At 39.7% G+C, this 16,626-nt stretch overlaps 3 protein-coding genes across 7 annotated transcripts; all 3 read right to left on the reverse strand.

The window, feature by feature from the left end:
- Positions 1–3,561: 3,561 nt before the first annotated feature.
- On the reverse strand, positions 3,562–5,603 carry LOC137958676 (early nodulin-like protein 18). Of its 3 annotated transcripts, none has more exons than XM_068805763.1 (4): positions 5,212–5,603; positions 4,988–5,109; positions 4,455–4,913; positions 3,562–3,845 (listed from the first exon to the last, which is right to left on the reverse strand). In XM_068805763.1, exons 1-4 carry the CDS (start codon positions 5,345–5,347, stop codon positions 3,807–3,809), a joined length of 756 nt encoding a protein of 251 aa, XP_068661864.1. In that variant the 5' UTR covers positions 5,348–5,603; the 3' UTR covers positions 3,562–3,806. The 3 variants fall into 3 exon arrangements, with proteins under 3 accessions (XP_068661864.1, XP_068661862.1, XP_068661865.1); XM_068805761.1 differs by having other exon boundaries at positions 3,562–3,863; positions 5,212–5,601; XM_068805764.1 differs by having other exon boundaries at positions 3,562–3,863; positions 4,455–4,850; positions 5,212–5,593.
- Positions 5,604–5,734: 131 nt separating this feature from the next.
- Positions 5,735–10,803, reverse strand: LOC137958675 (bZIP transcription factor 12-like). 2 transcript variants are annotated; one of them, XM_068805759.1, is made up of 5 exons: positions 10,098–10,803; positions 9,722–9,793; positions 8,180–8,209; positions 6,419–6,477; positions 5,735–6,290 (listed from the first exon to the last, which is right to left on the reverse strand). In XM_068805759.1, the coding sequence occupies exons 1-5, from the start codon at positions 10,677–10,679 to the stop codon at positions 6,203–6,205; spliced, it is 831 nt and encodes a 276-aa protein (XP_068661860.1). In that variant the 5' UTR covers positions 10,680–10,803; the 3' UTR covers positions 5,735–6,202. The 2 variants fall into 2 exon arrangements, with proteins under 2 accessions (XP_068661860.1, XP_068661861.1); XM_068805760.1 differs by lacking the exon at positions 6,419–6,477.
- Positions 10,804–12,371: 1,568 nt separating this feature from the next.
- Positions 12,372–14,876, reverse strand: LOC137959766 (probable mediator of RNA polymerase II transcription subunit 26c). 2 transcript variants are annotated; one of them, XM_068807113.1, is made up of 9 exons: positions 14,083–14,876; positions 13,901–13,969; positions 13,726–13,808; positions 13,555–13,628; positions 13,206–13,261; positions 13,093–13,126; positions 12,884–13,002; positions 12,703–12,796; positions 12,372–12,622 (listed from the first exon to the last, which is right to left on the reverse strand). In XM_068807113.1, exons 1-9 carry the CDS (start codon positions 14,575–14,577, stop codon positions 12,519–12,521), a joined length of 1,128 nt encoding a protein of 375 aa, XP_068663214.1. In that variant the 5' UTR covers positions 14,578–14,876; the 3' UTR covers positions 12,372–12,518. The 2 variants fall into 2 exon arrangements, with proteins under 2 accessions (XP_068663214.1, XP_068663213.1); XM_068807112.1 differs by having other exon boundaries at positions 12,703–12,802.
- Between the last annotated feature and the right edge of the window lie 1,750 nt (positions 14,877–16,626).

The following is a 16,626-nucleotide window of genomic DNA, read 5'->3' on the forward strand; positions in this document are numbered from 1 at the left end:
CTTCTTCTTGCTCTTTGATCACTTGTTAACCAACTAGGTGCTTCCGCATCCTTCTTATCCTCTTTAAGCATGGCTGGTTTTTCCTGGGTTCCATAGATTGCGTTAGGTGAATTAACAACAGGATTTTCTTTAATTGATGCTGCTTCTGGCTCTTTTGTTTGTTCGTTTGGTTGATGTTCTAAAGCATCCATGGTATCAGGATTTTACATTTCATGCCTTACATCTTTATTGTCCTTTCTCTGGTGATGCTGATTGATCAGATTCTATTTTATTGAGTTTAAGGTTTCTTGATCCTACTCTACAATCTAATCTACTTCAAATTGACTTATGGGTTTTCCTTACTATATTTCAATATCACTTGGTTCTTTCTCCTAATCTGATTTAGAGTGATGTCTGTCATTCATTATAAATAATTCGTCATGGCTGGTTTCTTTTTCTTGGTTTATTTCAATAGAAGTCCATTCATTTGTGATGGTTCGTCTTGGTCATTGTCTTGTCCCTCGTTTACTTCAGGTTGTAGTACACAATTCATTTTTTATGTCTCACCGTCAAAGTTTTCAACTTTTTCTTGCCCTCTAGCTTCTCTAGGTGGAACTAAATAGTTGGACTCTGATGTTTCACCTTCACCATTATCTGCAGCTGAGTCTATTTTGGATAAAGTTCTATAATTAGTTTCAGAGTTTTCATCTCCACTAATTTCATTTTTCTAACAAATTTCAGTTTCCATCCCCTTGTTCATGTTAGATGTTTGTATGAGATGATGAACTGAACCACACCTTTGCATTGATTATGGGTGGTATTTATATATAATTTAGAACATAAAGGACAAATACAATCAAACATCTTTTCTCCTAAACCAAAGGGAGATAAGAAATCTTATCTCCTACACCTAAGTGAAGATAATCCCTTATCATGCCCCCTCAAGATAGGCCACGGTTAGAGAGTTCAATCTTGTCTCGTAGCAACTGAAAATGTGAACATGGCAAAGGATTTGTAAGGACATCATACCCGATAAGGACGAATTTGAGCCTAGAGAGAGAGACTTGAATTTGGGAGAGATGTGGACAGGGTTTAGAGCCATCAATATACCCAAGAAAAACATACCCGACAAGGATGAGTTTGAGCCAAGAGGGAGAGGCTTAAATTTGCAGAGAGATTTGTAGTGAGGGTTTTTGGTGGTCAAGGTTTGGATCCATCAATGTACCCAATGAGATAATACTCGATAAGGACGAGTTTGATCCAAAAGGGAGAGGCTTGAATTTGGGGAGAGATTTGTAATGAGGGTTTTCGGTGGACAGGGTTTGGAGCCATCATTGTACTCAAGAGGGGATCATACCCAATAAGGACGAATTTGAGCCAAAAGGGAGGCTTGAGATTGGAGAGAGATTTGCAATGAGGTTGAACTGAGAAACAGTGAGCAGGTAATCGTTAATTGTGAGGATTTGTTTTTTATTTTTGTCACATGTGTGAACCCTTCCCCATGGGCTTAGATCTCGCCTGCCTTGGTTCAGTCAAGACAATGCGGGGAGGGGGCGGTGGGGGGAGTTTGGTGCGGTGTTGGTGAGAAGCTTTCGGTGTAGTAGGCGCGGTTGTCGACGTAGCTAACAGTAGCAACGAAAATGGTGGTAGGCTACAACTTCGGTGAAACCGTAGATGTCGACAGTGTCAGTGAGGGATGGGAATGTTCGGTGGTTTCTTTCAACAGTGGTTGGAGCAATGGTAAAGGCTGGAGACCATGGAGGCGATAGTCTAATTGGCGGGTCAGCACTGATAGCTCGGGGAAGAGTTTTCTTTTTTCAAAAATATTTCTTTCGCATGTGCTCAGACTCCCTTTCCTTCGACTAATCAGAAATTTCTGATTATTCGAAGGTCGAAACAAAGGAGGAGGAAGTAGAGACCAAGGCGACAACAAGTCGGATGCTGGAGACAGGCGGGTTGGTGAGGGATGCGTCATTGACAGAAAGTTTGAAGGACAACGACAGAAAGAAGAATGGTCATCACGAAATTTGGGTGAAGGCAATAGGATGAGGATAACTAGAAGATGAAGATGCAAGCTCGGAAGGAAGGGACTTTGGACGACGACAGATAAAGGCACGAAAGCCCAGAGTGTTAGCGGCGGCAATCAAAGAAGCAGAAACTCCAACCATCTATACGGAGGGGATCGAGAGTGGTGGTTGTGGTGGCTGAGATACCATTTGTGCTTTCTCTCTCTTGATGTATGAGACATAACGGATTGAGCGAGATCTAGAGAGAGACAGGAGAAAAAAAGAGATGGTGGGGATGCAATCCATCACTTCCAGTAGCTCAACTTGAATTATTGAAGGCGCACGGAAGCTCGATCAATGCGAGTTTCCACTAGAGAGGGTGTTGCAGAGGAGTGACAAGCAAAGAGGATTAATTGATTTGCTCTGATACCATATGAGATGTTGATTTGAACTACACATTTGCATTGATTAAGGGTAATTTATATACAGTTTAAAATAGAAAGGATAAATACAACAATGAAGATCCTAAACCAAAGGGAGATAAGAAATCTTATTTCCTGAATCTCAATGAAGATAATTCCTTATCAGTTTGAGCTCCATCAACATTTTTCTTCTTAGTTGATGCAACTTTCTCTTGATCAATATGTTCTTTTTTTTACTCAATTTGAATCCCCTGAAATTCTTTTATCGATCTAGGCATGAAAATGGTCAAACTCGATTCTTCGTCATGAAACCAAACCTTAATTTCATCCAAAATCACACTCTCAGGAATTCTGAAGTACTAGTGTTTGGTTCTTTCATTTGTATTCTCCATCTCACCTTAGCTACTTCCCATTTCCTGAATGTAGGCTTGTCCTCCGACAGCAATTTCTGACCCAGAGTCATTGATCTCTATCTTGATTTCATCTTTTGTTGAAACCTACCCATTACGCAGAATGTGGTAAGCGGTGGAAGGGATTGAGAGACAAAAAAAGAAAAAAAACCTTGTTGGCATTAAAAAACCATTGCAATAGCTGACAGGTTTTACGCTGTGGAAATGGGTCAAGCTTCTTATTAAGGTGGCTAGTATCACATCACAATTGGGACCTTCAGTGTTTCACGCTACGATAGTGAATTTCAGGTCGTCGTCTCCGCTTTATTGGGACTTGGCAATTTCAGCTTTTGGAATAAATCATTACGAAAATGAGCGAAATGAAACTGCTTATCTGGTAGGTGCCAATCGCTGGTTCTTCTTCATTTGTTAATCATTATCCTGTTTTTCCTTTTTCTTTTTCTTTTCTTCTCCAATTTGTTGCATTGCTGAAGTTCATTGAAGTCCTGGACCACGTAAGACGCAGAGAAACAACACCATGGCCGGCGGTTTCTGATTCTCGGACAGAGAGAGCAACGATTGCCGACAACTTGGTGGGGAAAAGGTAAAATAGTAGGAAAAGAGAGCCCCCCTAACAATGACTACCTAACTGGGCAGCCATTGACAGAGTTCTCCAGCCAAAAGGCTGCAGTTGGCACAGTAACCAGAGACTGCTTTGGAGACCTGAGAGTAAGACAACCGGAATCCGTCCAAATAATTTTCAAATGGAGAGAAAAAAATGGTCCCCTTCTTCTTGCCATTCGATAGCTCATCAATACCTCACACCCAAGATATTACCTTTGATTCAACAATCAGAAATAACTAGAAATCGTACACACAAGGAGAATAAATTAGAAAACATTGAAACATCATTCAAGGCTTCAAGCAACGCTAGTTTCTCAAGAATTTACATAACAGAACAATCTGAATACCTCTGCTCTACACTCGTTCCGTGGCTCAGCAAAACTAGGCTAAATGCACGATACAAGTAGCAGAATACCCAGATAAGCCTGAAAGGATTTCAATACCTGCAACAGAATCAGCTCTTCCACATCAAGAGTGACTAAGTAATAACTAACAGAAAATGCACGCAGTTAAACACGGAGAATGTTGGTTCAGGAAGAAGGTGGCCGTGGATGAATTAAAGCAATAAAGAAGTAGGCCCTGACAGGGAGGAAAAAGTGAGAGGGTAGCGAGAAAACTGAAGCCTGTCATGTCAGACGGAATCACTGCAGCTAGTACCGTAAGTGGTCCCTTTAAACGACTGGCTCTGTAAATGTCTCCCTATTGTCAAATTGAATAACTTGTGTGTAAGAGGAAGGTTGAAGACATACCCATGCCCAGAGCCTCTTTTCTTTCTTAATTCTTCGGCTGTTTATCTCATAGGAAACATATTTTCAAACGATATGTGATATCTTCTGTTAATAAATTCATAGAATCCATTTTTTGCAAATTAGTCCATTCCTTTAACAGGGACGAGTCTCCGGCAGGGGGGGTAATGCGCGCTTGTCCCAATGTTTTTCATAACAAACTTTTAATGAAAGAAAAAAAAAATCTGAAAGAAGTTTCAAGTTTCAAAGAAGGATTGAGAAACAGTCATGTGTACGCAGGGGAGGTACCTGGGCATGATGCTCTACTGCACCGGAAGTCGGCAAAGGCCGGATGGTAGCTGCGTCTGTCTCTCCTGTGGGCAAGGGAACCGCCGGATTACTTGTAATGAAGGGTATGCCACCACCAGAATCTGGCCTCGCGACTGGTGCCGCGACTGGCGACACGGCAGGAGCACTAGCAGGAGGGGCCAACTTCCTCCATGGCAGCGCAGGGGACGACCGGAAAATTCCACCTGCAGACGGCGGAGGAGCCTCGCTAGGAGACGGGGACAAGGACGGATTTATCTCTTCCTCCGGCGGCTTTCGAAGAACCCTCGCCGCGACTTTTTCCCCTTGCTGGCAGGCTCCGGCTGATGTCCCATTATTGTAAGAGAAGTAGTAGTAGCCCGGTCGCGACGGATGCCACTTCCAACAAACAAAACCAACGTTTAACCGACGAAAAACTAAACTCAAAGAGATATTTATGCCCTGCTGTCCTGTTCATGTTAGCTCAGCTCAGCTTTGAATTAGAAATAAAAAAAAAAAAAAAAAAAAAGTAGTACCGTGAATGAATCGGAGTTGGCGCTGTCGCTGTTCAGTAGAGTCGACTGGGAGAAGTTACAGAGGTCGAATGCTCTCTTGTTACGGAAAATGTGAAGGTTGTAAGGACCCTTGTGTTTGAAGACTGATGCAAACAAGAAAATGAAAACATAATCAGATTCCTAAAGTAAATTGAGAAACGGTTTTCTTGTCATGAGCTCTCGAAAAGCTCGGTGATGCTACTTACTGAGAGAATCTCCAACATGGACGGTAGGATTTGTCCATTCTGCAAGTCCATCAACAACAACGGTCTTAGAGTAACCGCCGTGAACGAAGAAGATTACTAGGGAGAGGAGGACGAGAGCAAAAGTGGTGATTGTCATGGGTTCCCCTTTCGCTAGTAAAAAAGGGAATGCCAGAGCCAGACCAGGATTTAGAACTGGGAAACGAAGGTGAGAGACGAAGAACCAGAATCACTGCAACTGCAAACAGTGTCCTTTCCTAGGCCTTTGGCTTTTGACAACTTTGAGTGGAGGACAGACGACTTGGGAGAAGCGAATGGTGAAAAGCATCAGAGATTGTAATTTAAAAATGATGGGGAGGGAAAGGGAATGAAATGGCTCACGGGACAATGAGGGTTGGGATAGTTCTATATGATTAGTTTGGTCATTTATCAATTATCCAAGTAAGCTCCTTTCCCCTTCTTACATGAGACAATGGAATAAAATCGATAAAAATCGTCAACTTTGTTACTGTTATCAAAGAATCGCTAAAAGAAAGAAGGGGGAATCTCTCTTTCCCCTTTCGCGCATTTCAAAATATGAAATGAGAGAAGATACATTTCAAGAACAATTACATGGAATAAATACAAAGTTCTCTCAGTTTTCTATAATGGACTCTGTTCAATAACAGGGGTTTCTGAGTGAGAAGTGGGACTGGGGGAGATGATAGACACAATACGTCAATCAAACACCTGCTACGTACCCCACATTCCTCCTTTTAAATCCAATTATTACCCTTTCGTTACCTAAATTTCAGGTATCCGATGCAGGAACCCACCTTCCTACTATAGGGACCTTTTTTTTTCTTCATCTTTTCACCTTCATGTTGCAACCTCATGGCTTTAATACTGGGGTGGAGGCTGCGGTTAGCCCACGCAACATTCTCAATGCGTGCGGCTCGTATGACTTGATCATAACCTAGGAGCAATTTTCACTTTGCACATCCCATTCTCCATGCTACTCTCTACCATTCAACAGAACACGTCCTCCGAAGACGACGCGGAGGCCTCCGCTTCTCATCAACAGGAATAAGAGTTTCCATGAGCTGCAAGGAATCAATTTTATTAGGTACTGAGTGCCTGAAATCTTCCAAATACAGAACTCCATAGAACGACAACCATGTATTTAAGAAACGATGGCACTAATTTAACAGCACAAATGAGGGGTTGTAACCTCTCATTTAAGAGTCCACATTGCTTATTAGTGAGGCAGAGCAAATGATGGCAAAAGACCTAGAAAATTCATAAGACAAAGCCAACATCTTTTGAGACAACATCAATTAAACTCAAGGAGGAAGTACCAAAAAAGCATCAACGGTCTTTGAAAGAGCAACTAAACCACTAGGGGAAATGATCTAGGCAAGCTCCCCATATGCAAAAGTTGACATGGTCCGAGGGAAAACCAAACAGAATTATTCTAGCAGCTGAATTCTAAATGAGAAAACAGAAAATGTTCACAAAAAATATTTAGAAAAGATTTAAGTATCAAGAATACTAAACGATTAAAAAAAGGTGGCAACATCACTCGATGGTCATATAACAAGACAAGAGTTAAAATGAAAGCAACTTCCTTGATTTTATTCTAGCTTCGATTGCCATTTTCCATTCCTAAAATAGGAAAACCTGAATGTCTGTTCTCACATCCAACTCTCCCATTTTTTATGTATTATGTTTTGAAAAATTTATCCAGCTATTGCATTCATACATATGCTCTGTACAAGGGAATATGAACACTGCAGTCTACAGAGTATCTTCCAGCATCAGGCCTTAAGAGGAATTTACTCAAAAATTTATAGTGCTCCTGGAAGTTTGGCATGCAGGCACAGTTGTATAGAGCTGGGATAATTTAACCCAAACTAATAACCCAACTCGAATTAAAACCCTTATAAATGGATCAAACCAGGCCCCTTATATACCTGACCTTCATTGAACAAGGTCAACCCCAACCCCAAGAGAAAGTGTCATTTCCTTAAGAAGGGTATAAGTCAAAGTGGGAAACAAGGGAAGCTAGGAGGGAAATTCATAGCAACCGGAGTTTAAAGACTAAGCGATTTCTTTAGCTAAACTAGCCTGAGTAATAAAAGGGTACAAAGATACATGTTGCAACATATCTTTCTCTCTAAAATACTTTTTCCATTAAAAATATTTAAAAAATAAATAAATCCATTTGTCATGTTAAAAAGCAAAGTTCTTATTAAATATGTACTAATTATTCTTACATTACAAATGCTGAGTATTTCTTTTTTAAGACAAATGCTTTAGAAGGCAAATGCTTTCAAGACATATGCTTTAGAAGACATTCTTTAGACGAATGGTTTAGTATACATTTTTTTAAGACAAATGTGTCAGTATATTTTCTCTTTTGAAATGGTGGATAGCTTTATTCATTTAAAATCTGAATACAATCCAAACCCACTTTTGGCAGCAAAAACCAAATAAGGGTGTCTGTCATTAAAGCAATTTAGCACTTAGACGAACTCTCAGAGATATAAGAACCTTGTGCTGTTAGCTAGAGACCAATGTGAGTGTCAGTAAGAAGCATGACAGTAATACGGTACAGCATAATCTCAATGACAAATAAAATAACTCCATCAAAGAAGTCTGCTTCTTTAATGAAGCTTGTACTTTGACATAGTCGCAAAGGACACTTCGGCGCCTGGACCCCCATCCTTTAGAAGTGAACTGGTTGCATATGCTGTTTCTAGAATTTTTATGTCAACAAGCTTCTGAACACAGGTCCAAAATAAAGGGCAAATATCTAGCAGAATGGAAGGACAATACAAAAGCATGATCAAGGCTAACAAGTTCATAAAGGATTCCATCCACATATGCTATTTAAGAAGGAAGGAAAATTGCAAGTGGTACATTTCATAATACCATTACAACTGAATAGAGAAGGAAGACGTAAATTTAAAAACATGAAAAATGAATTTACCTCTCTAAGCCTCTTCCTGCTTCTCTCACGCTGCAACATATGGTGTGTTAGAGCAAAACTGTTGTCAGGAAAAAAAGAAAAAAGCAAACAAAAGCAAGAGTAGAAGAAAGAAAGAATGGGAGAAAAAGGAGCTTTAACCTCAAACCTCGATTAAGGATAGCCATCTTAAACAAACACACAGTTATGGCTAACAGAGCAAATACATGCACATGCACATTTTAGAAGGGTGAGAAAAATTTTGTCTAAAACCAGAGTGATCACCATTTTTTTTTATTCTTCACTCCTCAAGGCAAAAAGTTGATCCTTTACTCTTACAAGGTTCATATGCCAATAATCTTAAAATTCTAAGTACTAATAGCTGCTCAAAAGGCAGTCGCATGTACAAAAATAACTGAAAGACAGAAGGAACAAATCCAACCAAGCTCTCTTAATCTCACTTATATCTGCATAGAGTTCTTTATGGTTAAGATGTATAACTTGATTTAGCTCTAAGCTTGAACAGAATCACCTCTCAACCAACCCGAGGACTCCTTTAAGTTTGAATTGATTTGTTTTCAAAAGCACTATGTAATTGACAGGTGTGGTTTAAACTAATTACCCTCACAGTGATAACAGAACAAAAACACAAGTACAAAGACTCAAGAATTCAGGAAAAGAAGGTCATATTTCCTGTAAAATAGAGATGCTATATCTTACTGATTGAGGTCCAGGTACATCTTCTGAACAGAAGCCTCAACAGCAGAAGTACTGATGTTCCCCTTGTGTAGTTTAGTCTACGCATTCTCCTTCTTTCCTTTTTTCTTAATGAATACACATACTTATTGCAGGACCTTCTTCAAAAGAGTTGTCATGGTCCAGAAAAAGTGATGCAACTGAGATGAGAAATAGCCACTAAATATTTTACTGAAACATCTAAAACAGACAAATGCAAAATACTAGCCAACAAAGGATCGCAGAAGCCAAAAACGGATATAAATTTTTTTAACTTCATGCTTCAATAACATGTTTCTGAATGAAGAACCAAAATAACTGACCTTCATACTATTACCTTGAACCTCGGGAAAATAACTAACCTTGTACTGACACTGGTGCAACTTTAAGACACTAGAGTTGGCGCACAATGCAGTGAAAGTTCACCTTGCTCAATCTGACCCGGATAGGCTAATCAAGTGGTGCACTTAATTTTCATCAATTAAGCTTGGAATAGTTCATGATTAGTTAGATTAATATCAAGTGAGCCTAAAACCCTACGTTTCAGGTCAGAGAACTTAGAAAGATAGCTCAATGGGCTCTTTCAGCTCAAATCACACAAAGTTCATTTTGGTTAAAACAAGAAACTTAAAGAGAAGTTCCCTCAGCTTTCTACGTAATGTTCAAGTTGTCAACACCTTAGGCTTAGTCAATGACATAGTTGCTATATTGCTTGGCCAATAAAAGAAATTCTTAACATAGTGAAGTAATTCATCACAATATCTAAGGCACGAGCACGAGTCAAGTAATAATCATAAAAGCAACTACTCTAATAAAACTGTTTCAAAATACCTCCTGTTTTACAAGCTGTGCATTTTCCTCCTCCAGCCTCGTCACTAATGATTCCAACTCTACAGTGTACGCCTAAGAAAACAAATCAAGGAAATAGGAAAACGAACGAAAGAAACAAACATTAGAGTATAAAACTGAAAACAGACATCATAACAACATATTATTAAACGACACAAACCCAGATACAGAGAAAGAAATGAGCCAAATTTCCTATATGGAAGTGAAAAAAGGAAAAGTACATTCAAAATTAAGTAACTTCGAGAAACAAATTACTGATGGTATTATTTAATGAAAAGTAGTATCATAACTGAAAACATGTTCCCTTAAAAAAATAAGTAATAAGATAAAGTAAAAAAGTGAAAAGAAAAGACCCTACCTGCTTCCTTTCCCTCGATCGTGCCGCAGATTCTCGATTTTTAATCATCCGTCTTTGCCGCTGCTGTGCAGCCCGATCCACTACGGGCTCCTGTACGATCCTCCTCTTCCCTCTCCCAACTCCACCACCACCTCCTCCTTCATTCCCATTAAGAAAACCCAAATTCGAATTCTCCATCTGCTGCTGCGGCTGCTGATACCCATTATTCCCCAAATTCACGCCAAACTGCTGCGAGACGGAGGAGACCCTGACATCCTCATCCCTGACAGCACCTTCTTTGGCAAGAAAATCCTCCAAAGTCATCTCCTCAAACCCCACTCCAGCTTCCCCACCACCTCCTATCCCCATCTTCCTTTCGGAGATCTCCTTCCACACCTCATCAACAGTCTTGGGCTTAATTCCGTCGGTATCGTGGGGGATGATCTGGGCAGTAGGGTTCGTGGGGTAAATGGTGCGGAGGAGGTCGTCCATGGTAGGCGTAGCGGCGGTGGGTCCCGGGAGCGGGGGGGAATAAATAGAGGAGGAAGACGAGTAGGGATTGAGATCCGAATTGGAAGAAGGCATTATTTTCGAAGAGGCCATTAACGGATTTTAGGTTTATCAGATGGGTTGCTATCTCCTATTCGAGTGCGTGCTCGTTCTCCTCCCAGTTCCACTTCCCCTCCATGCGAGCGACGAGTGCGGGACGGTTTGAAACTGTTCTCGTGTTTGCGTATGAGAGAGAAAAAGAAGAAGACGCGAGAAATCTGCAATTTATATACCGAAAGTGAAAAAAGCAGTTACCTCTTCACTGTTGTAGAAAAAGTAGAGAAAAGCCGCAGCCTGCGTGCGGGGAGTCCAGCGCTTACTCGAAATTACTCGGGTTTCTTTCTTTTCTGGGCCGTGGCTGTGGGCCCAGTCTGGTTGGGTACAGTCCAGCTTTAATTTTAGTTTCTTTTGTTTTTTTTTTTTGGGAGGAGTTGGGTTCGGTGGCGAGTGGGCCCGATCTTAGAGGAGAATGAACTTGAGCGGCAATAATTGATGGCTGCATCTTTTGCTTTTCTTTTATTATTATTTTTTATAAAATAAAAAATTAGCATGAGTCAATCCGACGGGGTAGGTATTATCTGCATCCAGTTTATAAATTTATTCTAAGACATAAAGCAAGATTTAATAAAAGCTTAATTTATACAAGGTGACTATGCCCTAAACCCTAAATTACTAGCTTGCTCACGAATAATTTCAAAGGTTTTTTTAAAACCCTTAACCATCACAAAATATTAATTTTACTCTTTTTTATAATTATTAATCAATTAATACATAACTATCCCTATTAATTAACAACCGACTGAAATTAAATAAATTAAATTATTAATAATAAGTCCTATTAGTTAAAAACTACTATCGATCATTGTTGATCTAAATTATCGATTACAAATAAATGAATAGTTAGTAATTATGTCAAAATTTATTGATATTAATTAGTAATAATTATGATACTTCTCAATTTTTATTGATCTATTAGTACTTAGTTGTTCATTAGTTATTATTTCTATTTTTTGTTATAGATATATTGTAACTATTAGTTGCTATTATTATTATCAATGATTATTTCCAAATAATTAGTAAATATGTTTTGAGTAGCAATAATTTTTCCATTTAATATTGCTATTACACTACTAGCACTTAATAATTATTAAGTTAATACTTCTATGAAGTATTAAATAATAATTATAGGTTGGATCAGATTATTATTATTAACTATTATTATCCTTAATTATTGGTACACTATCCTAAAAATCCGAGTTAACTCACCCGAGTCGCGTGTTGACCCACCAAGTTGCAAAATCATACTGCATCTATAACAAATTTGATTGTTGCCACGATAATGCCATTTCATTTAAAAAAAAAGAAGGAAATGCAGACATTTCTAAGCATAGATCAAAAGATTTCCAGCCAAATTAATCGGAAATTGAAAACCACGGCAGGCAAATCAAGTTTTTAATAGGCAAATAACGCCAATTTACAATTAAAGCTCTTGACAAAAAACTGTAGTACAGAAAACTATTGTCGTTCAACGAGAAAACAGAAATCTCAACTAGTAGAAACACAAAAAATACGACCATTTGAATAAAAAATTTCGGAAGATTAAGGCCAGCATTACGATGTTCTTACTTTTGAAAACATTCTGATAAACATGTTATGTGGAATAGTGAGAAAGGACGGAGGAAATGGTTTGGTTTTATCCACAAATGATTGCCATTTCCCGTGGACAAACCTAATGACTACATCGAGTACCTGCACAGCAACTGCATTTTTTCCCCTTTTTTTTTAAAAACAAAATTAGATCTCATCACGAGAAGCCTTGACATGGGACGCAGGTTCCTATAATTTATTTCTGGGCAACCACCTGCCATAGAATTTAAACCAGCAAATCCGTACTCAGCCGTTCCTTCCGTGAAAACCTTTCCCTCGTGCGAAGAATGAATTTTTTGGCTTGGGAATATCGTGCAAATCCATCACTTGAATCGTCCTTTGCTTTTTAGCTTCAGATCAAACCAAGCCAAGTAAAAAGCAACGAATAAGTGAAATGCTGAAAAGGAAATTACGAAAAGAATGAACCTACCATTTTCTGCTTCTTTGTAATTTTCATGAAGTCGTTTTCTGGCAGAAGCAAGCCTTTCCATGTCAACGGTGGTCTCCTTTGCTTCTTTTGGTTTCTGAAACTTATATTGGCAATTGAGTAATTGAACAACTCTCAACGGATAAAGTCAAGAGAAAATCAAAGTTTTAAGTCAGATAAATACGTAAGGAGAAGCTGAGTCAGGGACTGATGGCTTGTGCTTCATTTCAACTCCACGTTGGGTAACTTTTTTCTCCTTCGCTTCTAATATCTGCTTATTTCTATCGGCACTGGACCCACCATCTGAGGCAAGAAAAATCGGATTACTTCGGGCAGCAAATAAAATAAGCTCGGACAACGGAAATTCCTGTCAAAACAATTTTCTTCGCTCACTTTGATGATTTGCTGACTTGGGAAAATCTGCTACCTGAAAAGATATAACGATAAACATCTAAGATATTACCAATTCAAGGGATCTAATCCTCGACCACAAGATAGACTTTCACCTGGTTCCCGTTTTGATGATGTTGCCTCTGATTCCTCTGAGGGGAGTCTCTTTCGGCTGCCATTAATGACTAGTGTTAGGCTATTTTAGTTGAGGGTTTTGAATTTACTTTCTCTACCCATCAAATGTACAGAAATTAGAAAATCAGTACGATGAGAGACTTTAAGTTAGAAGCGTCCATGAAGCTCCATGAGAGGACATCGAATACCCTCAACAGAGTTTCCAAGAACTGACCTCTCTACTGGTAGATCCATTGTCATCTTCTCTTCAACTTCTGACGATAAGTCAGTCTCATTGTACCAATAGTAAGCAACGCAGAAGCAAAATTTCAACAGGATTTCAGTTTTTACCAATAAAAGATGATACTTCGACTTCCGCGGGGGCATTGGCGGTCACCCATTCGTCAACAATTTCTTTCCATTTCCTGTAAATAAGCGAAAAAAGAAGATGTAACTATTGCATTCTAGTTTATACTGAATTTGGTCTGAGAGATTTCCTTTTCTGTTGTATATTAATTTCACCTGACAAGATGCTTCACCAGTCGCCGAACTTCCGTCGACGGATGCTTTCTAAGGCCATTCATATGTCTTCCTACATCCGTCTCCTAAAGTAACCAAAATTCCAATGAATCTCGAAAATGAGTAAAATGTAAATCTCAACTGTAATTTGATGCTTCTATAAAATTATTCGATTTACCTTGAGTACTTGGAAAGTAATATTCATATCCGCGAGGCTTTGCAACGTTTCGATAAGAGAGTCCTCCGTCTACACATGGACGATGGACGAAATGCCAGCAAGAAGTAGATAATAAGGATATTAATTAACAGGTAAATTAGAGCAGAAAATATTTCGTGAAAACCTGCAACGGAAATAAAGACCTGATCTTGATCTTCGATCTGCTCCTTGATCTCTAGGATCCTCCTCTTTTCTTGCTCATACCTCCTATACACATCTTCTTCGCCCTCGTCGTCTACCTCGTTGTTCGAAAGCGGAGTTGCAGGCGAGAGCTCTCTCCGTTCCCTCTCATCGTCCGAATCTCCAAATATGGCTCCAGTTTTCTCCCTTTCCTGCAAACTGTCAGATCTCGTCTGCCTCGATTCATTCAACTCACACTTCTTGCAAGCCGCCGTGTATAACCGCTCCACAATTCCATCTCTCCGATTGTGCAGCTCCAATGGATAATCCGCAGACGCTAAACTAATCGCAGTGTCAATGAAAGTCCACAGATCCACACCTGAGCCCCTTAAAATCGATCTGAAATCATCTAAATCCATGTCCGATCGATCGAAATTGCTTCCGCAGCCGGCCCTTCTCTCGCCACGGAACTGTAAACACAAATCCTCCTTCCTCTCTCCGGCTATAGAACCCGACATCCACGGAGGCAGTTAAACATCGGACAATCTAAAATACTGCCGGTGAAATTACCGAACATTTCTCCGTGTTCGAAGCTGTTAAATATTTCAACCAGTATCGCAGACGAGAAATCACCGGCAGGTTGAGAAAAACAAAGCAATATGTTGTGGATGGATTGGGCACGTCTGAAGTGGTTCTAATTTCTAAAACGCTAAGAAGAAGATTTGACGCCGGTTGATCAACCGGGGAATCCGGCAGAAAAGCGGAACATTCTAAATCCAGCGAAAAAAAGGGTAAAATGACTTTTCAGATGCCAAAATCCGTCATGTTTGTCGCCAAGCACATCGGAATTCTACCAAAACTCTGAGGCGTTTTATTATCTCACAGCGAGAGTGACCCCACAATGACCGTAGACGGATTTGTGGACCGTTGGATGGATCGAATCAGAATATTGACGAGCGGCTTGAGGAACCGAATAAAGGGCTTCGTTGATGGCATATCCTGTAAAGATTGCGTTGGGCAGGCGTCTCAGTTGATTCTCACGGTCATCGGTTGGTACTTTTGTTTAACAAGTGGAGAAAAGGTGATAGCAGAGGCAAAGCCGGAACGGAGAACGGAATGGATCCCGTTCCGCAGTCTCAGGTTCCCACGTGACTCGTGACAGTTCATTCGGACCTTAATATATTTATCCGCACTTAATATAGATTAATATGTGATATATGTACTAAACAAAACTCGACCTAAACCGATCCTATCTACAAATTAAAATGGATTTGATTGGATCTAAAATTTCCCAAGGGAGAACAGCTAAAAAGAGCAGGACCAACGAACAGACCAGAGATCGTGTGCACTGCCAATATCACCACTACCGTCACCAGCGCTCCACATGCCGCAGTCAGAGCAATCTGGGACCCTTTGTTCAGGTACTGAAACAGCTTATCTTTCTCTCCACCTTCTTCTTCTTAGATTTCAGAAACAGCAGCATGGCAGAGTAGCGCTCGTGAATCATGTTGAACTCATGCTGGTTAGTAGCGGAAAATTTGTAATCCGGAGGAGGATACCCAACCTTTTCTTTCATCAGTCCAAGCGCCTTCTGAATCAAACGGTGGTTAGATTGGGTCTGGCGTACGCTGTCCAAGAGACTGGTGCAAATTCTGGAGGCTTCTGCGCTGATTTCGAAGTAATCACGGACGAGTTTTTTTGTTTCCTGCAGAATCAAGGATGACGGCGACGGATTCCTGGCTGGGTTCGAGGAGGAATTCGGAAAGATTGGCGTAGGAATAAGAGGGAGTAGAAATCGGTACAGGAGTCTGTTCTTAAGACGCTGAGATATTCCTGATTCACGTTGAGGCTTGGGTGAACGACAGAGCCCGCATCCTCGGCTACATCTTTCACTCTTCCTTCTCAGCGTCTCTCAAATCAAAATCAGTATATTACAGGATCGTTCAGAATTGTCAAGTAAAATTCCGTTTGTCTTACTTTATCTACTGCAGGTAGTGAAGTTGAAGCTAAATCTACTTTCACATCGAAGCATGGTTTACATATCAGCTCAGAAATATAATAAAAAAAAAAAAAAAGGCTTTATAGGACATTCTAATCGGTACCTGGATGAGATTCATTCACCATTATTACTCATTTGACCTTTAATTGTCAAGAAACTAGTAATTTTGCTTAAGTTGTTTCTTGCTCGTCTTAGTTTATTGGCTATGTACATCTTGTCTCCATCTTGCTTTTTCTCATTCTTTTCATGATATAGAAATAAATTATTTGTGGCAATGAATAGTTTTTTTAATTTTTAATTGTGTCCATGGATATAACTTACGGAGAAAAAGAGAAAGTGACTCATTAGGAGAAAACAGGAAAAAGAAAAGGGTTATGGATTTGTGTTTTAATACTCCCCCTAAAGCTCAATTTATAGATTGAAGGGATTATGTTTATTCGTTATCATGCCCCCTCGAGATATGCCACTATTAGATAACTAATCTTGTCTCGTATCAATTGAAATTGTGAACTTGAAACTGGCTATGTAAGGAAATTTTTTTCAAGGGTTATTAGAAGCAAAAAAGACT

Source organism: Aristolochia californica, unplaced genomic scaffold (assembly GCF_029961685.1).
Source record: "Aristolochia californica isolate CCGP_79_NKW_82.1479 unplaced genomic scaffold, dmAriCali1.0.hap1 SCAF_3, whole genome shotgun sequence".
Taxonomy (NCBI): Eukaryota; Viridiplantae; Streptophyta; class Magnoliopsida; order Piperales; family Aristolochiaceae; genus Aristolochia; species Aristolochia californica.